Genomic DNA, 26525 nt, shown 5'->3' with positions numbered 1-26525 from the left:
TGCCAGTACTGAAGTTCCTGTACCGCGGTCCGCGCCGCCCCGGCCTCGCTATATAGGTAGGACCAATGAGGGGGAAAGGACCACTAAGGAGGAGAGGGGGAAAGGACCATTAAGGAGGTGGGGGAGAGAAGGGGAAAGGACCACTGAGGAGGTGGGGGAGAAGGGGAAAAGAACCACTAAGGAGGTGAGTGGGAATGGACTACTGAGGAGGTGGGGGTGAGAAAAAAAATCTGCAAATTCTGTCTGTAATGCAAAAGTCTGTAATGTGACTGTAACTCCCATTAGTCATGGGATAATCTGAAGCTTTGCATTGCATTTTGATACAGTAGCTGCTGCATTTCCCACCCTAGGCTTATACTCGAATCAGTTTCACAGGTTTTTTAGGTAAAATTAGGTTCCTCTGCTTATTTTCGGGTCGGCTTATACTCGAATATATACGCTATTAGTAATTTTTATTATTATTATGATTATTATAGTATTTATTTAAAATATTATTTTTTTTTAGAAATTGTGTTGCTTTTTTATTTTTTAAATTCTTTATTTTTGAGTGCAGAGGTAAATATACGTTTCAGCAATATTACATGGCTTTAGAAAAAGATTGACAGTGTTCCGCATAGCATAGTCATGGTGTGCTGCACTTCTTTTCATTCTTAACAGGATTAATAAGATATAAAACATGCTTGTCAACATTTTCTTTAGTGTGCGTTATAACAGGAGATGGCTTTCTTGTGAGCGCATCTGAGAGGAGTGATGGGTGTTAGGTATCTCAAGAAAAAGGGCTCTTAGGTGTGCCCTTGTGATGTGTGAGAGATCTTATGGGATTCTATGTGGAGGCTTGCAGTGGCCTCCCATGCGTATGTCCGTGGTATTCTGCGGGAGGTCCCCGGTGTGTGGGGTGTCTTTTGCCTAGTGGCTGTCATATTAGGGTATGTGGCTGGGTGTCTGGGGGGGGGGTTGTAGCATCAGTGTGCCTCAAGGTGCTTGTCTCTGCGGGTTCTAGAGCTCTGGTAGAGCAGTGGTCTGGAATGTGTGTATGAGAGAGAAACAGAAATAAAAACAAAAACAAATATACAAATGCAACTGAAATCAAAACAGGTATAACGGCTTGTGTTGATTTTGCCCCAGATGTTTTTTGTGCAGGTGCCATAGCCATAAGCATTGGCCCAGTCCCCATCAGCTGTCAACCGTCGGTTTCCTGTGAGCCTCCGGCTCTTGGGACGAAGGGGGTGATGTGGGCAGGGTCCCATGTGCCCCATAGGGGTGGTCGCCAGTGGGTCCTGATGGCTGTCCGTTAGTCCCAGTGCTTGGATGAAGGCCGGTGCCCCTTCTATTGACGTGAGTGTGTGATTATTTCCATTGTGGGTTACCACAAGCGTTCCTGGGGCTCCCCAGCGGTAGGGTATGGCTGCAGATCGTAGTTGAGAGGTAACCGTACCCAATGACTTCCTCCAGACTAGGGTATTTCGGTGAGGTCTTGATAAAATGTTAACGAGGCGCCTTCAAAGGGCAGAGGTGCTTTATTCTTCAGTGCCATCATGATCTGGTTCCTATCTTGTGAGGTTAAGCAGCGGAGGATAACGTCTCGTGCTGTTCCAGTTGGTGTTTTAGGTGTGCCCGATATGCGATACACTCCGTCCATAACCATCTTTTTGGCTGTTGTGTGGGGCAGTATGGATGTGATTAATCTACGTACGTAATGAGGGAGTTCCTCTGCGGTCACCGCAGCAGGGATGCCACAGATTTGTATGTGGTTCCTGCGCTGTTTGTCCTCCAGGGCTGAGATTTGGTGTGGCAGTGTGACTTGAGTGGTTTGCAATTGTTGTACTGTCTCTTTAAGGGCCACGATGTCAGTTCTAGCAGCACATATGTCCTTTTCAGAGGTTTGTACTCTGTCAGTTATGGCCTGTGTGTCAGTTCTCAGTGCCCTGAGGTCAGCAGTCCACACTTGTTGGATGTCATTAAGCAGGAGTTTCAAATTCTGCTTTGTTGAGGGTGCAGACCCGTCCGGGTTGTCAATTATGTGTAGGAGACTTGCCTGGGTGGTCGGTGTAGCCTCTTGTCTGTCCTGCGCCCGGTTCTCCTCATTCCGGTACCCAGCAGGGGTCAGCTTAGGCTGCATGGGCTGTCTCAGCATGTCCCCAATGTCTCTGCCGTCAGCCACTGTGTTTGGCTTTTGGGAGCGTCTCCCCATTGCGGTCCGGTGTTCTGGTTGCGGCAGGGAGGTTATGGGCTCCGTTCCCTGCGGGGGTTGTATGGTGCTGCCGCGGAGGAGTGCTTCCAGTCCCAGGCTCAGGGGTGTGTTGTAGGCCGCGGATTTGCGCCGCGGTTTGGAGTGCTTTGTCGTAAGAAAGAAATGCATCTATTGTTACGTTCTGGCTCTGGGGACCCAGCTGTGGCGCTAAGAGGGTCGGATGGGCTATAGTTGCTTAGATATTTGGTTGGATTTAATCGGTTGTTTGGGAGCTCTCAGATATGGCGTCCGCTTGTCAGGCTTGCAGGCTCCGCCCCTATTTAAAATATTTTTATGCATATAATTGTCATCTAATTGTTGCAAAATAAAAAAAAAATACATGCACAAAATTAAAAAACACACACCAACAAACACTCACATAAAAAAAAAAATTACAAATAAATTCCTTATCCCTAAAAACTTACCTTTCATTAGGTACAGAAATGACCTCCACAGCTAATGAAGATCTATTTCTTTCTTCCCAGAACTTGCCTCTTAGTTTGTGCTGGGCATTGTCCAATTAAATGCTTTTCATAGAGACAAATCATCAGACCAATGTGATGGATGCGTTTATTGAGACTTAGAGGTCTGAATTAGAAAAAGAAACATACTTCACGGCTGTGTAAGTTCAAGTATTCATTTTATGTGCCCATTTAAACAGGGACTTTCTATATAATTGGTACCTCCGTCAGATGAAATGGTTATGGTGCTTAGAGTGACCCTTTAATAAATTTCTTCATGATATTTCAATATGGGATAACGTTTGCTTTAATTTTTAAGTGTCAGTTCGAAAAACAATAAATAAATGCATTTTTGAAATATTTATGAGTAAAACACACTTTTTTTTTTTTTTTACAGATGTCTGGCTCGTCTCCAGTATAAACATCTTTGGGAAACGAATGCTTGCCCAGAAGCCGTGAGGAAATATCCACTGTCAATGAATCCATTAATAAAATATAACTCTCTGCTCATTTTGCCAGCGTGTTTAAAGTTTGCAATTCAAAACAAGGTATAACTACATTTAACTGAAAAAAAACAACAAATCAACTCTCCCATTCAATAGCTTGCTTCTTCACACAGAAAAAGTGAAACGTAGAAAAAAAAATATATATATTCTCCAATCATGCAGGGATTTTGCAATATCCAATAGGGGATTGCTTTACTCCCCCTTTTTTCCTGGCAGAATTTCAGTTCTTCGAGTAAAAAAAAAAAAAGAAAAAACTTGTGGTATCTTGCTTCTAGCCTGGAGCTTAAACACTGTAGAATTCTTTCCCCACTCTGCTTTTTAATGCTTTTAGTCTCCGGCTGCAGAGGATCTTCTCTTCAAAGTCATGTGGACTCCACTATACCTAATCTTTATTGTTACCATCAATACGTACCTCACCAATGGATACGAAGGTATGGCTGTCAGTTATTCACACATAAAACCTTGTGTTTTGGGTAGATACGAGTGTTTAAAATTGAAGATTTGCTTGACTGGAAGTCTCCTCGCAAGAATTATGTTGTCAATTTATTTAACAAGCCAGACTTGGCAAAGTCTAATAAGAGGTCGTCGCTGAACTTATGGTGTTTAAGTTTTCTGTTTTTTTTTTTTTTTCTTTCGTCTGTAAGAGCTAAAATACTATGTGACTTGATTCATGCATTTTCTTTTTTTTTCTGATCTCTGAAAATGAAACGCAAAGCGTAATCATTTCAAATATGTCTGTGTTTGCTGTGAGTTCTCTTTGAGCCCTATTTCTTTAAGCTAGGTGTCACAATTTCCTCATGTTGTGTGTGAATCATAAAATCTAGCGGTAAAGCATTCTTCAAGCTTATTATGGTTTTTTTTCCTTATCGAAAGACATGTTTTGACCTCTTAAGTCTCTGCTGCCTGACCGAACTTTAAGACAGATACAGTGATTTAAATCTGGACTACTTTGCTAAAGTTTCATTGTGTAAAACTAGCAAGATTTTAACTTCACTGCCTTTTGTATTAGATCAAGTGATGTTTGTAGTTTATAAAGTTATATTTTCTTTTTTTTTGTCTAAGCTTTTGATACAACTGGTAGAATTTTAAGAATATATATATATGTTTAGAAAGTACATATAGTTTAATTACTGTATGTCATGTGAGGTGAAAGGCTGCAATCGATGTAGGCCTGGGTTGCTTAGTGTCTGAAAAGCTGTAACTATTATTAATATTATGTATAAATAGCCAGCATGCACATTGTAGTGATGAAGGTGTAGGAAGTCTTTCTCATCATCCCAGAATAGTCTTATTATTATTATTAAATGAACAGTTTTACATTTACCTGCCACCACGCAGTCCTTATGGTCTGCATAGCTACGCCAAAATGAAACATTATTCTTACTCCATATTGGCGTATCAACTTTAGCTGTAGCATAGCATTTTAGACCAGATGGACAGAGAGCGCCATCAGAGCCTGGTAAGTGTCAAACCATTCATAAACAGTTTGACACCTCACGCTGCAATTAAGCCAGAGGCCTCTGGCTACCATATTCAGTACAATATACTATAGTGCTTAGAGCAGGCTTCCCCAAACTCCGGCCCTCCAGATGTTGCTCAACTACAACTCCCATGATTCTATGAATGAAATAGTTAGGCTTAGAATCATGGGAGTTGTAGTTCAGCAACATCTGGAGGGCCAGAGTTTGGGAAAGCCTGGCTTAGAGTATCCCATTAAAAACTTTGTACCTTTTTTTTCATTTATATTTTTCATTCGGAATCTAAACTTGAGCAGTAGACAATACATTATACAATGACAGTAAACATTTGTGCAATACAATCAGTGAAAAGAGTACATGAATAGGCCAGCAGCAGGAAAAAGCATCAGTAATTAAACTTTTATGACATTACGATCTGTGCTAGCAACAAAGAGTTGAGTAATAAATTGTGGTTATAGTAATCAAAAGATACTTATCCACCATCAATAAGGGATAGTGTATTATCTCTAGATTATCCACTCCCCAAGGAGTATTTGTTCCGTTCTGCGGATATTAAAAATGTTATACCCTTTAAGTAAATTTAGGTTTGTTTATGTAGCTATATATAAACATATTCAGTTTTTAATGTAAACAATGAAAGAGACATCAGATATGTCTGTTGGAAAAATGGTTTGTACAGGAGTTTGTATACATAACAGCTGTCATTGATCTTTCCATAAGTATATACTTACCATTAAACCCTTGACTCCTCATGCAATCTTCAACATCCCTTTGTAAAGTTTACATAAAGAAAAATTGTCATCACTGTTTACCATAATTGAAAATAAAAAGTTACATGTAATATTGCATCTGTGCATTATAGGTTAATGAATGGTTAAATGCACAGTATATCCATACTTCTTGCATAGTCAAAAGTCAGATAATCTCTTTTGTTCTTTGTTTTTTTAATATAATTTTTTATTATTTATCAACATGTGCAAAGTAAGAGTAAATGTGGAACACGCAGGTTCTGAAGAAAACATGCAAGTCAGAGTAGTATTCATATATGTTAGGTATTTATGTGAGCCTGCAGACCCCAAACAACTGAGGACTTGCTGGTCCCGTATCATATCATATTACAAATTATTGCAGTTACCAAGCATGCCTTGGGACTTGGGGTTCTCCCATGTTGTTTTTCCATAGTTTACCATTCTACGGGAGTCCTTGCAGAGGAGCCGTCCAGCGGATCCTAGCGACCCACATTTAACCTTGGTCTACAATAAGGAATAACGAATAAGCGGTAATGCAAGGAAAAGAGTGGGTGGTAGAGCATCGGGGTAATGTCTATGTCATGCAATATTGCGGGTAAGCAGGGTCGTAGTTCATCAATGTCGTTCACAGTACTGTAGTTTGTCTGTAAAGTCTGCTCTCATAGTCAACAGCAGCCATTGTGACCATTTGTTTTAATTGTGATTGGTGTGTGCCCGCTGCACTAGTATGAAGGTCCTCCATAGATCAGATAATCTTTTAAGAGGGCTTAAAGATGGCAGCGAAGTTATAGCATGACAGAAGATAGGTACAATCTAACATATTCTTCCGTTAGTATTGAACATTATAACTGTAACTCAACAATATTTCTATGAGATTCTACCATGATTAGGGTTATTTACTAATTTAACATTTTTTAGGAGCATACTCACTGAAACTCATTTAAAGGGACACTATAGTCACCAGTGCAACTACATGTATTCCTGACCCTGACCCTGACCCTATAGTGTTAACACGACCATCTAGCCCCCCTGGGCCCCTCATGCCTCCATAAATATAGTAAAAATCTTACTGTAATCAAGCCAGAAGCTGTAAATCTGCATGCTGTTAGACTCAGGAAAAACAAGCAGTCTGCTGACATGTGATAGCCTGATCCAATCACAGTGCTTCCCCATAGGATTGGCTGAGACTGACAAGGAGGCAGATCAGGGGCAGAGCCAGCATGATTCAAACACAGCCCTGGCCAATCAGCATCTCCTCATAGAGATGAATTGAATCAAAGAATCTCTATGAGGAAAGTTCAGTGTCTGCATACAGTGGGAGGAGATACCGAATCACAGGATGCTTTTGCACAGCAGATCTGAGTGGATGGAGGCATATTCAACTCAGAAGTCCCTCTGGTTCACTCTGAGTGACTGCAACTGGAGGTGTTCCTAGCTTTCAATGTAAACACTGTATTTTCTCAAAAAATACAGTGTTTACATGAGAAAGGCTGCAGGGAGCTATAGTTCTCACCTGAACAACCTCATTAAGCTGAAGTTGCTCAGGTGACTGTAGTGTCCCTTTAAGGCAATGTAGAGATAATTCAGTAAATGAAATGTGATTAAACAAGCCAAACTCCTGAATGATCAGAAATGATCCGTCCAGGATTTCCCTGTGGAGAATAAGACTCCACAGGTAAATTCCAGATGGATCGATTCATTTGGAAACTAGTTAAAAGGCATATTTATATATATATAAACAATAATACCAGCCATTCTTTTCATTTATTTTTTTTATTTTGGTACTTGAACTTTTATGTTTAAATTAGTAGGATGTATTGTACCCCGCTATGGAGTTAGCCATAATTGCCAACATTTCAAACAAACAAAAAGAGACACTTGACAAGGGGCGGCTGTTCTGGGAAATTCTAGGTGACCTACTAATAACAATTTATGCAACTAAAATGTAATTTCTAACAAGAACAATGTATCTTATTTAGACTGGTTTCTAAACACATTTATTGTAGTTAAAAGACATTAATATGAGTATTATTTCTGTGGAGCTCTGTTATACACTAAGACACACTAACAATATGGAGCCCTTGGAAATGAGGGACAGAGAGATTTTGGCCTAAAATACAATGAGAGCGATAAATCATATTACTGCAGTTGTCTGCATATGGACAAGTGCTCTTCCAAATTAACATTCGTACTTAGGAACAGTCCCAGACACTGGGCACAGGCCTAATAAAACGCACAAATGAATAACAAATAGTATTGAACAAAGCCACAACAAAGAACTATTATCCTGCATATTATGTATGGCTCTTGGAGAAATAAATAAGCATGATAGCGCTAGGTTTAGGTATGACAGAGCATAAATAGTGACAGAACACCACACAATATTAATGGTAAAAAAAAAATACAATATAGCAACCAACTTGGCATGGCGAAATGAGACTGAGGATGAGGATGGCATATAGTACAATGGTAGTCTTGAGTACAGAGTTCTGTCTGATGGACCAATTCTCACTCAGAAAATATGTACCCCCACTCAATGAAAGATGGCACTAAAGTCCATCCATCCCAAAATGACTGAAGCCCGGTGCAACCACCAACCAATTTTCAGAAGTGTGTACTATGACTTCCAGCCCCAAACACCGAACCAAGGTCTAGGTAGGTTAGGTTACTGAGTCAGTCATTCTTCCAGGAGTAATGGTGGTATGGAAGGATAAACCTCTTAACCCCTGTGTGACATGTCATGATTCCCTTTTATTCCAGAAGTTTGGTCCTTAAGGGGTTAAATACCTGCTACCCTGATGGGTATAAAATCAGTTCACAACTGTATGTGCTCACCTGGCACAGTCTTAGAAGAGAATGAAGACCCCTAGAAAGTCCAATAGAGGCTTCAGAGGTATCTTTTGACTCATGGCCATCACCATCTTAAACTTGGAGGTCAATCTGATTCAGAGAGGTAAATGCTTTGTGGCTGGAGCAATGTCCCAATATTGAGAAGCCAGATACATGGTAAGAAAATAGACAGGGATAACCCTCTCCTGTCCTAAGTAAGGAGACGGTGGCTTGTTGAATAAATAAGGCTACTCAAGGATGTGAGATTAGCCGTTTCACAAGGATTACTTAAATGACCAGGCTCATATGTATAAGTTGTGAGTCCAAGTAGTGGATCCTTTTGATCTGATCATGCGACTGGTTTTGATAGTGCTTTAGAAAATAGAATGTTGAGCAGCACAGGTACGAGGGACAATGAAGAAGTTTGAAAAGATTTGGGGCCCCTGGATGGCTAGTGCAGCGTGTGAATAATCGATGGTTAGATTGGGCTCAGCCCCCCATGTGTACCGCCCATTATACTTCCGGTAAAGATCAGCAGCTGCATACATGCCATCTCCTGACTGGGGACTTTAGGGATCCCCCTAGGAGATACCAACGACCTAGAATGCCCCAGAGCACGATTTAACATGATGCCACAGTGTATCCACCTCTCGCAGGCGATGCTCAGGGATTCACACCCCCCGTACACCCCCACATACCCCTCAATCCCTCTAATCCCTCTTTGTGCCCTCTCCGTCTTACTTTCATCTTTTCCATCTACCACTTACAAATTTAAGACTTACGGTCGCTAACGAAATATAGAGACGATGTGCGATCACTTGTGGGTACAATAATACCATTGAGTACTTATAATCGGAATGCACTTGCTGATCATGCGATACTCTAATATACTCTTATAACTGTTTGTATTGTGGTGGGTTCACCTTCTTTTTATTTTACAAAAACCGAGACGGGATATCTGCTACTATACGATTCCATGCTCGACTTCATGATACACGGACGCAGTAGCAATTAAGGATCACTATTGTTAAACTATCAAAAGCTGTGCCTTTGCTGAGGTTATGGAAAGGATTATTGAGAATGTGATTGTACAAATGTTTGATTGGACGCAATGTTATTTCCTTTGTTTGCATTATCTTTATTCTTCTGTCTCGGAATAAATAAAAAAATAAAATAGAAGGTTGATCCACAGTTGTTACCTTACTGTCTGATTCAACATTGCATAGAGCTTTTGCATCTCTGCAAGTAATTTAGTATACTTTCTGAGTCATAGCACTTATAAATGTAATATGTTAATCATTAAAATGTTAAAACAGCATCACAGGCTCAATAGGAGAGTTCATATGAGTAAATCATATATCAGGATGTGCCAGGTAAATTTGCATTTAAAGCATGTAGGAAAATTTGGTAAATTGCATTCCTAAGCATAAAAAAAACAAATATTTGATAGGAATACAGAGAAAAATACTTTAACTGCAGATCGGAATACAAGCTATGGCAGCTTCAACATAGGTTGATGGTATGGATAGGGTTTCCACGTCCGCCATGTCTTCCTGGACACACATAATTTCATCATGTTGATTGGCAGCTCATAAAATAAAGCTGACCTGTATTATATAGAATGTATATGTTGCAGGATTCTTGATTGAGTTTACTACCCTTTTGACTTCTAAATTCTACCGAGCAGCACTTTCTATATGTTGCGCGTCAATTTATATAAATGGTATATATATCCCAAAGAGCATGGTAAAAATTGTATCCATAGGTATGGAGAACCTCTTGCCCGTAACTCCACTTTTCACTGTAAAACACATTTTTAGTGTCTATGGCAACCAAAAGAAAAGGGTAATTTTGCAAAGTACACAAAATTAATGACTACATTTGCAGGTGCCTGAGTCATAGTGCATACATTAAGAAGGAAAGGTTAATTTAACAATTACCTCATTTGGAAATCTGGACTTTTTTATATGTTTGCCAGGTTTGGAAATGGGAACAATATGAGCCTCTAGTATTTCTCTAAGGATTGTATTATTGTAAAAGAGATGGGAATGCAATGCTATGGTGAAGAGCCAAGTGATCCTGAAAATTCCTGTAAAAATAGTTAGTGACCCAACTGGGTCCAATAACTTATGTAATTTATGTTTTCATAGCCAGGTATCATATTATTGATCCAGTTCATTGCCACCTGGGTCTACATTATATAAGTATAACATTTTTCATTGTTTGAACACTAACAAATTGCATGTTTATAGTGTGTATTACAGTTCAGTAGAACATTCACATAACAAGGAACATGGTCTAACAGTAAAAAAAGAAAATTATCTGGTAAACTATTACTTTTTTTTCTTCTGAAATGTGTACGCAGCTAGATTAAGGAGCATTACTTTGACCAATTAAGGCATGTGAAATAAAGAATAATTAGAATTAGAAAAATAATCAGAACAAACACCATGATGTTAACACCAGTGGTAGTGCGAATAAAAAGAAGTGACCCTTTCAAATTCAAAAGCTGCAGAGAACCAAAGATTCCTCCAAATTTTCAGTAATACCACTATCTACAGAGAAAATAAGGCAAATACAATGTTGTTGGTTTGTTGTGTATATATTTCACTCACAAGGTATATACATGGCAGAGTCAGCTGTCCTTTACGTCTTCTATAGAATGCTTCTTACAAAACAAAGTGTGTATGTTAAAGCCACAATAACTTTAATAAAAAATTGCACTTACAGAAAGTTAACTGTAAGAACGCCTGTCCCCATTAATAGGGTAAGGAATCCAATCACAATATCTCTCCCAATCCAGAGTATGCACAAACAGTCTGAAGTATGGTGCTGGAAAGCTCGTCCTACGCGTTTCAACAATAATGTAATGTGCTCTTCAGGGGAATATAAAACACATATGCAACAAACCGTAATCCCTCCCACTTAACCAGAATCTAAAATATCTGAACATTTCTGCTCCGGTGTTGTACTTAACCAATCTGCCATCTTCAGTATCGGGAGCTGCCTCCAACAGATATCGTCCTCGTCTCAAAGAGTACCATCCGAAAAGGACCGTGCATGATGGTTGAAACGAGTAGGGCAAGTGTTCCTGTACCATACTTCTGACTGCTTGCTCATACTCTGGATTGGGAGAGATATGTTCTGATTGGATTCCTTACCCTATTGATGGTTGCATGCATTTTTACATTTATCTTTGTGTAAATGCAATTCTAATTAAAGTAATTTTGGTTTTAACGATACACACTATGGCATGTATTTCTCAAATAGATATGAGCACAAGAAGAATCATTCTACAGAAGATGTGAGAACAACTGATTCTACTCTGTTGATGGGATATGCCTTTGTTTTTTGTATACCTTGTAAGTGCAATATATACAGACTAAACCAGTGACTTTGCAGCACTTTTACTCTGTGTTTTGTTATTTGCCTTATTTTCACTGTGGAGAGTGGTATGTTTCATGCATAACTGGACTTACCACAGAAATAGTGGTATGACTTCTTTATGTATGGGGGATTCATTGTTTTTGCTACTGCAGCTCTTGGCTCCCCGGACATTGCTCTGGCATTATGGGTTTAGTAAATGCATTTGTCATTCCGGAGAAGTATGGATATTCATGGCCATGCATACACCATCTACAAGAGCGCACAACATTCATCAACTGTACTTGCACAGTAGCGGCTGTGTCCAAAAACTGAATTTAGCAGGCATACTGTATTCATGTAAATTTGGAACGGTTAAAAGTTACATTCTTAGCTGCTGAAGAACTGCAAATACTAGATGCCTTTTCAGTGTGAAGGCTGACAAAAGATCATGAATGTTGAAATCCTTTAACAGCTGGGGAACATCCTTTAGGCCATTCGGATCTAAGATAACACCGAGACTGAGTACAAGATAAAAAAGAGCTACTGTCTCTGTACATAGTTTTTTTTAATGTAGTTTATTTGTTCATAATTTCAATTTCATTATTCCATTATTGTTCGTTGACAAATCCACCTCAATGAGTAAGTTTATAAAGCAATCAATATATCATTCATTATGATACATTATCCATCTAATTGCTTTATGTGCTGTTAATTCTTGCTTACTCTCCAATGCTTCCTGTGTGGCTATCAGGCCATGATCTGAGATTACAAGATACAACAAATACAGGGTGCGCTAAGTAGGACAATGAGAGATAATAAACAAAAATAATATAAAGAGTCTCTTAAAGTACAGCGAAGACCTGGAGTGTATATTCTTCAGTTCTTGCTTTGAATCCTCAGTGGTAAATATGAAATAAAAAAGCAAAAATAGAGACCAATAGTGCAAAACCGTTTTAGGAAAGCTGGATCACGAACAACATAGAAGTAGAGAAGTGGCAACTCACAATTTAAAGAGCTATGCCCAGCTCTAGGTAAAACAGCATACAGTGGTATTTAATACTCCCCACATGTAGGATATAACTGGACACTTGGAGGTGTATCCTCAAGACTTCTTACAGCATTCCAGATAAGCGTCAGCATATAAAATACATAAAAGGGGGAAAAACCCAATGGTGCAATAACGTAGGTTAACTGCAACTACAGACAACACTGAGGTCCTAAGAGTGCCAACTTACAATTGGGAGAGCTATAACCAGCTCTGAGTAAAACAGCATACAGTGGTATTTAAACTCCCCACATGTAGGATATCCTTCTAGCGATGCTTGCAGTGCCGGTCTTATGAAAATAAAATCACAAGAGAGGGCCCATAGTGTTTACCGTATAAAAAATTGCAGTAAAAGGTAAAATGAAACGTACTTGCAGTGTTCAGAGCAGCCACACTGCTCTATGAACCAGGCGTAGGTGGAATAATCCCCACCAGGGATTTCTTTTGTAGTACTGGATCTTTAGAATGATAAAAAATCAGCCAGGATAAAAGAGCAACAAATAAAAGTACCGTATATACTCGAGTATAAGTCGAGTTTTTCAGCACATTTTTTGTGCTGAAAAACCCCAACTCGACTTATACTCGAGTTATTGTCTGTATTATGGCAATTTACATTGCCATAATACAGACCAGGACCGCCGGGCTCATTACAAGCCCAGCGGTCCTGTTGGGGGCTGGCAGAGAGCAGTAACTTACCTTTCCTGCAGCTCCTGTCAGCTCCCTTCTCTCTCCTCCGGTCCGGCCAGCTCCTCTGTCAGCTCCCACTGTAAGTCTCGCGAGAGCCGCGAGAGACCGCGAGACTTACAGTGGGAGCTGACAGAGGAGCTGGCCGGACCGGAGGAGAGAGAAGGGAGCTGACAGGAGCTGCAGGAAAGGTAAGTTACTGCTCTCTGCCAGCCCCCTCCTAAACAGCCATTCCACTGGACCACCAGGGAATGAGAGCCCCCCTCCCTGGCCATGAATCAAGCAGGGAGGGGGTACGAAAATAAAATGAAATAAAAAAATATTACAATAAAAAAAATTAAATTCAAATAAAATAAAAATTAAATAATAAAATAAAAAAATACTTAAATAATTTGTTTTAAAAAATATTAAAATAAAAAATTAAAAGATTAAAATAAAAAGATTAAAATAACAAATTTTAAAATAATAAAAATGCCCTTCCCCCACCCAGTTCACACACACAAACACACACTCATACAAACACTCACTCTGCATTATATACACACACACACACACACACACTCTGCATTATATACACACACACACACTCATACAAACTATCTGCATTATACACACACACTCATACAAACACACACACACACTCTGCATTATATATACACACACACACTCTGCAATCACACAAACACACACACTCTGCATTATATACACACAGAGTGTGCACATATAATGCAGAGTGTGTGTTTGTATGAGTGTGTGTGTATATAATGCAGAGTGTGTTTGTATGAGTGTGTGTGTAATGCAGAGTGTGTGTTTGTATGAGTGTGTGTGTATATAATGCAGTGTTTGTATGAGTGTGTGTGTATATAATTATAAAAATCACAGAATTTCATAGCCCCAAGTTTTACCCTCGACTTATCCAAGAGGCATAGTATATTTCACAATTGTTGGTCACAAAACTGCACTCGACTTATACATGAGATCGACTTATACACGAGTATATACGGTAAGTGTGCAAAATACTTTTATTGGATTCTTATAAAAACACAACGCGTTTCGCCAAAACAGGCGTTATCAAGTGTAAACAACTGATCCTGGCTATTCACCTTTTATAGGCAAGTAAAAGGGCTTAAAATGTGAAGATTGGCGCCAAAATTACGTCATTTCCGCATGATTTTTTTTTTTTAACCATTCCAAGCTTTTTTGGACTTAAATAAATGTATTTGCTTTTCTTATTTGCTTTTCTTATAAATTTATTTACGTCCAAAAAAGCTTGGAATGGTTTGAACCATTCCAAGCTTTTTTGGACGTAAATAAATTTATAAGAAAAGCAACCCTAAAGAGACTTTTTATGGGTAAAGAATCTGCGCCTCTCCCTAGCACCCCAATTCAGCCTACTACTACCCTGCCACAACTAACACCTATCTTAAACCACATTTAAAATTCTATCCATCCAATTTTAAGTCTGGACCACTAGAAGTATTTGAAAAACTTGTTTTAAAAGACATTGGCAAAATCAAAAAGAAAAAGTCAGACAAACCTAATTTAAACCACCATGAACTGAAAGCCCTAAAAGAGCTACAATTAGATGAAAATATTGTCATTAAACCAGCAGACAAGGGAGGTGGCCTTGTAATCCTCTCAAAAGAAATGTATATAGCAGAGGCCCAGAAACAACTAAGTGACGACAATGTTTATGAAAAATTACCCACAGACCCTAGCTCTCAGATTCAAGCTACCCTTTACAATTATCTACTTAAAGGCAGTAATTCTAACATTCTCAACAAACAATTATTTAATTACCTGAAGAAATCATACCCCAAAATCACAGTTATTTATTTCCTGCCTAAAATTCACAAAAATGAGACTAATCCCCCAGGCCGCCCAATTGTCTCAGGAATTAACTATTTTATCTAATTATCAGAATACATCGATCTTTTACTCCAACCCAGTGTAAAAAATATGAAATCTTATCTAAAAGACACCATGTCCCTTCTCTTTTTTTAATGATTTTATATGGCAGAAGGACTACATTCTGGTGACTTGCGACGTCACATCTCTCTACACTATTATCCCTGACGATAAAGGTTGCGAAGCAGTCACAAAAATACTCGAAGCAGAAAAAAGAATATCACAATCCCAAATCAATTTTATTATAGAGGGCATTAAGATTATTTTAAATAGTATTTTTTTCTGGTTTTTGGATTCCTTTTATGTCCAAAAAAGGGGTATGGCTATGGGGACCAGGTTTGCCCCCAGCTATGCCAATTTATTTATGGCAGATTAGGAAGCAGAGGCAGTTTGGGTAAATCAGGACTGGAGGGCTAACCTGGTCTCCTATTTTCGTTATATTGACGACCTATTTTTTATCTGGAAAGGCACCGATAGCTCCTTTAAACTTTTTTTTAGAACACCTCAACCAGAATGACAGAGGCATTGTTTTAACCTCAGAATTTAGCAAAGAAGAAATCATCTTTTTAGATTTAAAATGTTTTATTAAAGAAGGAAAACTAAATACAAAAACCTTTTTTAAAAAAGTGTGCACTAACACAGTCATTGATCAAAATAGCTGTCATCACACACCTTGGCTGGAAAGTGCTCCTAAAAGCCAATTTTTAAGACTTAAAAGAAATTGCACACTTAATGAAGATTTTTATGAACAAAGCAACATTTTAAAAAACAATTTTTTAGAAAAACACTATCCAGAGGACAAACTTTACACCATACTTACTAAAATCAAGTCTAATGACAGGAGTAGCCTGCTGAAACATAAAAATAAAAGTATTAATACTACCCCATCCATCCCCATAATCTTTGATTACAATAATAAGAATAGGGACATAAGGAAAACGATCCAGAAACACTGGCACATTTTATCTGAAGACCCCGTTCTCAATAAGATCATTCCAGAAAAACCCAACATCATTTTTAGAGGTGCTCCTAATTTTAAAACAATTTATACAAGAAGGTAGACCTAGGGAGAGAAGAGGAAACTCCTCATCTCTACACTAAGTCGACCCAATAGGAGGCCCCTCCCTTCAAAAATAAAACTTAACTTTTATTGTAATTTATCAAAATAAAAAATGTTGCAAACACAAACAAAAATATAGGGTAAAAAGAGGATGAAAACAATTATATAATAATCATGAGGAGAGCCACAAAAATGACTGTGGGTGTGGACAATAATCAATAATATATATAGTCCTATCAAAAACACCCCCAGATAGAAGTCCAGCAAAAATGCTCAATAGCTAGATAGGGTGAGATATAGGGAGGAGAGAAAGGGAGGGGAGAGAGTTAATCAAATAATACTGGGACTCGAATGGATATAGAATCCTAGTGTACTTGGTAACAAAAGTGGAAACAAATTGTATCAAGTGCACGTTGAAACTCAGTTGCTCTTAGCTCCTAATTTTAAAACTCTTTTAACCAAAAATTTCACCAAGACTCACACAAAAAAACACCATCCACTCTGTCTAATGTTAAAGTTTTTTTTAAGTGCAGGAAATGTATCGTCTGCAAAACTACCCAAATGTCAGTCCCTAATAAGACCACTGAATTCAAATCTAATATTACTAATATAAGTTACAATATTAATAATTTTATCACATGCTGCACTAAAAATGTTATATATTTACTGGAGTGCCCTTGTGGCCTCCAGTATGTGGGCATGACGTCCAGATTTTTAAAAACTAGGATATCCGAGCATTGCCGTAACATTAGGAACGGATTTGAGAATCATACAGTGTCTAAGCACTTTTTAACACATCACCAAAAAAACCCTAATGTTCTTAAATTCACCCCTATCCAAATATGTAATATCCCATGGAGGGGTGGCGATATAAAAAATATTCTGGGAAAATCGGAAATGGAATGGGTTTTTAACTTGAAGACATTAACCCCTGAAGGTCTAAATGCAGACTTTGAACTTTTTAATTTTTTATAATTATTTATACTGGTACTTTATGCTATATTATATTATTATTCCCTTTTTTTTCTCCTCATAATAGTGTACTCTTATTATTATCCACTACCTTCTATTTATATGTATAATATGTGTATAGGGTCTATTTTCATTTTAATTTATTAGCTCCTATGGCTTAATCCATTTATTTTTATTTTCATATGAAGTTTGTATGTTTATATATGTTTCACTATTTCACCCTGCCCCTATCCCCCATCACTAAACTATAATATGGCCGCTTCCGTATTCATCCCCCTCTTCCCTCTGATCACGTCCTGCAAACGGACGCGATCATAACTACACTCCCCACCCTGCTCTGCAATCTGCCGGCTCCGCCTACCTCCTGTCACTTTAAAACACCCACAGTTAAAAATGGCCGTGACCTTGCGACCTTTCACCCTCAAGTTCAAAGCTTAAATGCTTACTTTTACTTTCACCATATGTCACTTTTCCTCAGTTGAATAAAGGTTCTGCATGGGATTCAAATGTCCCTATTTATAATATATTGGAAACGAGCATTATCTACTGTTTTACTTGTTCTATTGTTTTAATGTGTATAAATAAAGAAAGGAAAATAAAATGTATTTTTTTTAATCATGTGACCGCAGTCATGCGGAAATGACGTCACTTTGGAGCCAATCTTCACATTTTAAGCCCATTTTACTTGCCTATAAAAGGTGAATAGCCAGGATCAGTTGTTTACACTTGATAAAGCCTGTTTTGGCGAAATGCGTTGTGTTTTTATAAGAATCCAATAAAAGTATTTTGCACACTTACTTTTATTTGTTGCTGTTTTATCCTGGCTGATTTTTTATCATTTTAAAGATCCAGTACTACAAAAGAAATCCCTGGTGGGGATTATTCCACCTACGCCTGGTTCATAGAGCAGTGTGGCTGCTCTGAACACTGTAAGTACGTTTCATTTTACCTTTTACTGCAATTTTTTATACGGTAAACACTATTTTCATAAGACCGGCACTGCAAGCATCGCTAGAAGGATATCCTACATGTGGGGAGTTTAAATACCACTGTATGCTGTTTTACTCAGAGCTGGTTATAGCTCTCCCAATTGTAAGTTGCCACTCTTAGGACCTCAGTGTTGTCTGTAGTTGCAGTTAACCTACGTTATTGCACCATTGGGTTTTTCCCCCTTTTATGTATTTTATATGCTGATGCTTATCTGGAATGCTGTAAGAAGTCTTGAGGATACACCTCCAAATGTCCAGTTATATCCTACATGTGGGGAGTATTAAATACCACTGTATGCTGTTTTACCTAGAGCTGGGCATAGCTCTTTAAATTGTGAGTTGGCACTTCTCTACTTCTATGTTGTTCGTGATCCAGCTTTCCTAAAACGGTTTTGCACTATTGGTCTCTATTTTTGCTTTTGTATTTCATATTTACCACTGAGGATTCAAAGCAAGAACTGAAGAATATACACTCCGGGTCTTCGCTGTACTTTAAGAGACTCTTTATATTATTTTTGTTTATTATCTCTCATTGTCCTACTTAGCGCACCCTGTATTTGTTGTATCTTGTTCTCTCCATTCTTTGAAGGGTTTGAGGGTTACCCTTCCCCTCAGGTGTGCAGCTCTATTCTCCCCTGTGATCAGTACTGTAGCGCTGTTCCTCTCCTATTTTTCCATGATCAGAGATTGTAATATAACATTCACCTACTGGTCCATCCTAACTCTTGCCCCTCCTTGGGACAGCTTTGACATCCATAACTCTAGTTAGACTAGTTATCTAGTCTATAGTTGCTATTCTCTTTTTGCAAGAGAGAAAAACACTGTGTAAAAGATTTAAATTTGTGCAGTCTTCCTTTATGTTATTATAATATTACATTAGTATATTTGTCATGGGAGTTCACCCCAAAAAATCATTTAGAGAGGGGCGGAGCTAGCAGCGCAACGGAGCAGTCGCATCTCCTGGAACTCTGGCTCTCACAAATCTAAATTATACCCTATATGAAGGAATCGGAACCCAAAGAACCCACATACTGCACTACCAACAACGAGCAGACTATGGGCCAAAAAACTAAAAAAGTAAAGGTGGACAAAGGCTCCCTCGGCAGGGATATTGGGGACATGCTGCAGAACACACAACAGGCCGCATGGCCCAAAATGGCGCCGACAGACGACTTCTCCTCATATTCCTCGGAGGACTACACCGCAGAGTTAATGGAAGGAGCCTCCTTCAGACCTGCACCGGACCGCAACAAAAAGCCAACCGGAGATCCGGTCACCGCGGACCAAATAAAAACAATGCTGGCGGAGCTACGCAAGGACCTGGCGGCAGACATGGCCTACTTTAAAGAGGCCATAAAAGGAGCTGCAGCTAAAATTGTCCAACTTAAAGCCTGCTCGAGTACACAGGACTCCAGACTCACAAAGCTAGAACAAAGAGTGATGGACCTGGAAGTACGCCAAAGCACCACTACTGACCGGCTAGATGCCCTAGAGGACCAAAGGAGAAGATATAACGTAAAAATCCGGGGAATACCGGATACGGTCGCTCTTACGAACTACCCCATTATATTAGACGCTTCCTCGGGATCCTATTACACCCAAAACAGGTTAAATCCATAAAGCTGGATGGACTCTTCCGAATTCCAAAGCCAGCACGGGCTCCTGCAAACGCAACTGCGGATTTAATACTACGCTTCCAGTCGCTGATGGATAAAACTTCCCTCCTGACCGCAATAAAGGGGAAAACTCCCTTGATGTTTGAAGGCGCAGAACTAAAACTCTTCCCGGACCTCACCAAGAGCACACTTACCTGGAGGAAATCGCTACAGCCGCTCCTACAGCATCTCCGGACCAGAGAGACCCCTTACCGCTGGGGAACACCGCGAGCAGTGTCCTTCACCCATGACGGGACCATCCACAAGGCTCAAAGCTATGAAGACTTAGAATCCATCCTGATGGCAGCGGGAATCCTACAAGCAGCACCAACACACGGAACAGGACTGTCCCGGCTAAAGCCTGCGAATATTCAAGAATTCATTCTGAGGGAGTCCCAGAGAACATCGCCTGCCAGGGGCACCACCTGAAATGTTAAAAGGCACCCGACTCAGGGGGACAACCTGCTCCGTTGCCCATGATGACCATATCCAACATACCTTGGGACTGCAATACCCTACACTAAAGCTAATGTTATTATTTTATTTTACTTTTTTGTTGCAAGTCAGGCTAACTGCCTGTATAACTCAACCTACTTTCCTACTTGACGATAACCTCCCCCCGACGAGGCTCTACTGATAGCTAGACGGTACTAACACACACAATATGACAACCGCACGCACAAAACACGAGAGTTACTTACGCAAAACTAGGGGTCTCCATACTACGAGACCGACGCTAGTTTGTCACTTATACTGCATACTCATTGTACATGCAACCTCCCCCTATGCCAGCATACAGGCGACCTTACTCCAACGCTCACACACATAACTGACAGGCAGGGGGAGACACCCTAAGTGGCTAATACTCACGAGGACCATAGCCGAGACCACACACCCACGCAGGTTAAAAGTGGCGACCTTCACTACTGCTTCACCAAGTAAAAATATAAAATGTGTAATGTCTACAGATGCTACCTATGTTTTGATTGTTGACATGTAAGCGGATGAGAGCTGTTGTGGCATTTGCTACCGTGTTTACTAAATGCACAAAAAATAAAGAATTAAAAACAAAAAATCATTTAGAAGATGATCCATTAATTATTAATTATACATGGTGAATTTGTTGCTAAAATTAGTGATTTGGAAGGGAAATAGTCAGATTTCTTGAAATAGTTAAGGGGTTTAGTTTAAAGTAAGGCCTAAGAATGATTTTTTATTTGAAGATTGGTTAAATTGAAAGCGTAAGTAACTTAGGCAAGAATTCAGACCACATGCTTGTATTCCGATCTTACCCAAAGTGCCACATTTTAGTTGACTTAAGAGTCCAGTGCCAGCACAAAACATGAATTTTGAGTGCTCTGAAAATGTAAAATTGCATATTTTAAGGAAGACTTTTCCACTCATTAATATTTTCCATACATATATCATAATTTTACCCTGTGTAGTGTAGCAAATATAAACTTTAGAACCAAGAATGTGTTCAAGAATCAAAATCTTGGTGAAACGTACTTTATATAATGTACAAATAATATAAACAGTAATCGGTGTCAATCAAACTCTGCTGAATGGAGCCCTAGTTTAGACATAGCATGTCTATGGTGTTTATTCTTTATGGATAAGAATTACTTCCTTACACGTGCAATATATAATGAGTCAGTGTGTAAGATTTCAACACAAGTCTGTGAGGTTTCTCTATTTTCTTGACTATGAGAGTTACTGTTTTATTGAGGAATACTACATTTTTATATTTTAAAGTTACATAATGTGAATTTAAAAAAATGCCGAGGATGAAGTATCATAGTGTTCAGAATTTCAAAATTGCTACATATGCAAATGACAAATTAAGAAAAAAATCTGGAAGTCTTAAAGTAGCACTATCACACCCCTGCATAATGAGTATCGCCATCTAGAAGTGTCAATTCCCCAGCCATCACCAGTGACGGCTGCAGGAACTAAGCTTCATTCTAATTCTGTACTCTCACGCATGCTTCAGCAGCAGATGCAGAAGAGGACCAGCTGGAAGATGGCAGTGCCCACAGGGGAGAAGTTCAGGTAAGTAAATCTCACCTTTCTTTGCCCTTCCTCAGTCACTGGCAAATTATGCAAAGTCCCCAGATGGTGACAGTGCCACATTAAGATATTATCTTGCTTTCTTAGGAGAAAATTAATCTAAAGTATGGCAACAGTTTTGAGGTTTACCGAATCTATATACCGTATATACTCGAGTATAAGCAGAGTTTTTCAGCACATTTTTTATGCTGAAAAAGCCCCCCTCGGCTTATACTCGAGTCAGGGTCTGTATTATGGCAATTTTCATTGCCATAATACAGACCAGGACCGCTGGGCTCATTATAAGCCCGGCGGTCCTGGGAGGGCCGGCAGCAAGCTGTTACTTACCTCCCAGCAGCTCCGTTCATCTCCCAGTGTAACTCTCGCGAGACCCGCGGCCGTCAGAGCGTTGCCACGGGTTACCGTGGCAACACTCTGTGCGGCATGCAGACCACGAGATTTACACTGGGAGATGAACGGAGCTGCTGGGAGGTAAGTAACAGCTTGCTGCCGCCCCCCCCCCACTGCACTGCCCATGCCACTGGACCACCAGGGAATAACATAGCCCCCCTCCCTGGCCAGGTAACAAGCAGGGAGGGGGGACAAAAAAATAATTAAACAATTACATATTAAAATAATAAAAATATTAAAATAAAATAATAAAAAATATTAAAATAATAAAAATACACTCCCCCCACCCAGTTTACACACACTACACAAACACACACACACTCTGCATCATATACACACACACTGCATTCACACAAACACACACTCTGCATTATATACACACACACTGCATTCATACAAACACCCACTCTGCATTATATACACACACACACACTGCATTCATTATACACACACACACTGCATTCACACAAACACACACGTTCTGCATTCATTATATACACACACTACACAAACACACACACTGCATTCATTATATACACACACTACACAAACACACACACTGCATTCATTATATACACACACTACACAAACACACACACGCTGCATTCATTATATACACACACTTTGAATAAATATTCAATTAATGTAATTTTATTGGGATCTAATTTTATTTAGAAATTTACCAGTAGCTGCTGCATTTCCCACCCTAGGCTTATACTCGAGTCAATACGTTTTCCCATTTTTTTGTGGTAAAATTAGGTGCCTTGGCTTTTTTTTGGGTAGGCTTATACTCGAGTATATACGGTACATTTAAAACATCACAGTATCAGAATTTTTCACTAGGGATTCCATCACTGTAGAGATGGATACAAATTTTAGATTTTAGCCACCCCTAAGAAATATATTACAATACATTATAAAAAGGGAAACATTTTTTTTACCATCTATTTTATAATGTTCTCACTTGTTTAACTGTCTGATTTATATTTAAAAAAACGATCCAATATTTTATAAACTGTATAATGTTTCTACAGTTAAAAAAAAGAAAAAGAAATCCAGGCCTACATTTGTACCAATTTATTTAGTGGGTAGCTGAAGACACATCTGTATTTTATTATGTGCTCTGACCTACATTGTAACTAATCATGTAAGAATTTCTGTCCTTCTTGTATGGTAAAATGAATGGTGCTTTAAATAATTAGGTAAAGTATTTAAAATATACATGAGCTAATTAAATGACAGCTGGTTCTTTTTAATCACTACATTTTTTTCTTAACTGTGTTTATTAACTATTCATTAGTTACCAGAAAGACAGTTGTGGCTTCTTTTAGAATACAATTAAAACTTTGAATAAACAGCCATGCTTAGGAGAGAGCGTTTGCCAAAAAAAGTATATTTATCTTGGATGCAAAGACAACTGTTGGCTGCCGTTTCTGGCTCGTGGTTATAGTGGAAGTAGTAATTAAAGGGATAGGGTGACTTTTCTTTTTCATGCTTATTAGCAAGAGACTATATTTGTTCTTTAGATTCTAAAGTAGCAAAAGCAATTAGATCTATGGAATCAAATGGTTGTCGGATAAATTTAAGTAAAGTATGTTAAACATCTTTTTATATAGCATGTGTTAAAATGTGTTAACTTGCAATATTCAGTTTTGTGTTTGAGGCGAGTAGAGACAACATTTTTATGGAAACTACATCGATATTATCAATAATAATCTGTACTAACATTTGGTATTAATTTAAAGGGACATTATAGTCAGCAAAACAACCTTAGTTTAATGAAGCAGTTTTGGTGTATTTCACTGCTCAATTTACTGCCATTTAGGAGTTAAATCACCTTTGTTTCTGTTTATGCAACTCTAGCCAAACCTCCCCTGACTGTGCCTGCATGAAAAAAATAGTTTCATTTTCAATCAGATGTAAGCTAATTTAAAAGTGTTTTATCTCCTGTTCTTCAAATTGAACTTTAATTACATACAGGAGGCTCCTCTAGCAAGCTATGAACAGATCAGAAGATAAGAAATTCTGAATGTGAAATAAGGGAAGTTTAACCCCTTAAGGACCAAACTTCTGGAATAAAAGGGAATCATGACATGTCACACATGTCATGTGTCCCTAAGGAGTTAAACATTAGATGACTCTTTACAGGAAAGCAAAAAAACAGGGTGCAAGAGATACTCTTGAGACCCATTTTTTTGCTCTCCTCAAGTGTAAAGGGATAATCCAGACGTGGACCCCTTGCTCACGGTGCCTAGGGAGATATCAGCTATGCCTCACTGATGATGCGTAACAAGGCTGAAACGATCGTCTGGGGTTGCTGTGTCTCTCGTGCAGAGGGAACTTGCTGGCATTTTGGATCTGGACTGCCTGTATGGGTGGGACCAGTCTGACATGTTTCAGAGATGTTCTCTCTGTAATGGCACAAGATGAGCAAAAACCAGCTTGAGATCTGAGCGGGGACACACCAAAGGGAAGGCTATTTCAGCTGCTGCCCGTTCTCAGTATTCTCTTGCGACCCATTTTTTTTTACTCTTTCCAGGAAGTGTTTAGGAAGGCTGTGCAAGTCACATGCTGGGAGGTGTGCCTAGGGCTGTATAAACAAAGTGATTTAACTCCTAAATAACAGATAATTAAACAGTGAGTCTGCAGAGGCATGATCTATACACCAAAACAGCTTCATTAAGCAAAAGTTGTTTTGGTCACTATAGTGTCCCTAAAAGTAAATTAAGAATTTCACCATTGACATTACAATCAAATTCAGAACAAATTGCATTAAAGGATGAGAAAAAGAAACATTGTTTACATTTCTTCTCTTCCATGGGCATTGATTTAGTCCAGCTTCACAAAGAAATTTGGTGGAAGTTGCTGGGAGGTCTCTATGATAATTGACAGGTGCAAAGTTGTTGTTTTTCAGTAACAGATAAGGCCAGAAGGTATAGCAAGAATTGATAGTGGACAAAGATGGAGGCACTCAGTTCCTTTCGTTGATCCATGAAAGAAATTGGTGGCTTTGCTATGTACATATGTTTACAGTGTAAGAGTGTCTTACTAATCCTTTGTGTTTTTCTTTTCATTACATGCTACTCCTTCTCCATTCTTTCCCACTGCCACGCTACAACCGCCAGTGGCCTTCTGTGTTTTTTTTAGTGTGTCACTTACAAAACCTGGCCTGTGCTGAGACACTTGACCTTGTGCTGCTCAAGGTCGGCAAAGTAACTTGCCAATCAATGGAAGCACTGGGTATGCCCAATAGCCAACCCTAATCCAGGGCCAAGTTATCCACCCAGTCTTCTATTTAGGTCCCTACATGCAATAACGTAATAATTTTGATGTGTCTGGCCAAGACAAAAAAAGAGAATGAGCAGTGACTCAATATGCACCTGTTATCACCAAGTAAATTCTTAGTGCCTATATTTTCAAGTGTTTGTATCACAGTTTAGGTGTTTGTTTTATATATTTTTGCTAAAACTGATTTAGTTTGTTTGATGAAATATATCTTACAAATGGCTAATAAATTACATAGTTACATAGGCTGAAAAGAGACATGCGTCCATCAGGTTCAGCCTTTCCCACATCTGTTTTTCCTGTTGATCCAAAAGAAGGCAAAACCCCCAGTTTGAAGCGCTTCCAATTTTGCAGCACATTAGGAACAAATCCTTCTCAACTCCAGAATGACAGTCAAATGTTCCCATTTTATCTAAAAACAAATCTGTTAGAGCACACCCTAATGAAATGTACTACACATTCTTAAGGCTGTCTTATGCATTGTTTGCGTTATTGTGGGCAAGAAGAGTTGGGGGCCTGCTGGATACACTTTTGACTGCCCCCCAGTTAATATTGCCCTCCCTCATAACACTGCACACAACATTCAGACACCTTAGTTCATCAAGATGGTTAGATTGGTTCTTCCTTTTTCAGAAATCTTCCAATTTAGACCAGTGGCTCCCAACCAGCCCTCTAGTACCCCCTAACAGTCCTGGATTTAGAGATTACCCTGTTGTGTCTAAGGTGTTTTTAGATAGAAAAACACATCACTTTAGACACAACAGGGTAATCCCTAAATCCTCGACTGGTAGGGGGTACTTGAGGACTGGGTTGGGAACCCCTGCTTTAGACCAATGTTTCCCAGGCAA

At 39.0% G+C, this 26525-nt stretch overlaps 1 protein-coding gene across 2 annotated transcripts in view; it reads left to right on the top strand.

Moving 5' to 3' along the window:
* Positions 1-3424: 3424 nt before the first annotated feature.
* SRPX (sushi repeat containing protein X-linked) overlaps positions 3425-26525 on the top strand; it is a 125299-nt gene continuing 102198 nt past the window's right edge. Inside the window, exon 1 of one of the 2 annotated variants that reach the window (XM_063444257.1) lies at positions 3425-3628. In XM_063444257.1, coding sequence (XP_063300327.1) covers positions 3562-3628 — 67 coding nt within the window. In that variant the 5' untranslated portion in view covers positions 3425-3561. The remainder of the gene's footprint in view (positions 3629-26525) is intronic. The other variant, XM_063444258.1, reaches the window with a different exon arrangement.

This window comes from Pelobates fuscus, chromosome 1 (genome assembly GCF_036172605.1).
Source record: "Pelobates fuscus isolate aPelFus1 chromosome 1, aPelFus1.pri, whole genome shotgun sequence".
Lineage (NCBI taxonomy): Eukaryota > Metazoa > Chordata > Amphibia > Anura > Pelobatidae > Pelobates > Pelobates fuscus.
Note: the sequence above shows the minus strand (reverse complement) of the source record. Positions and strands in the feature narration are given on the sequence as shown.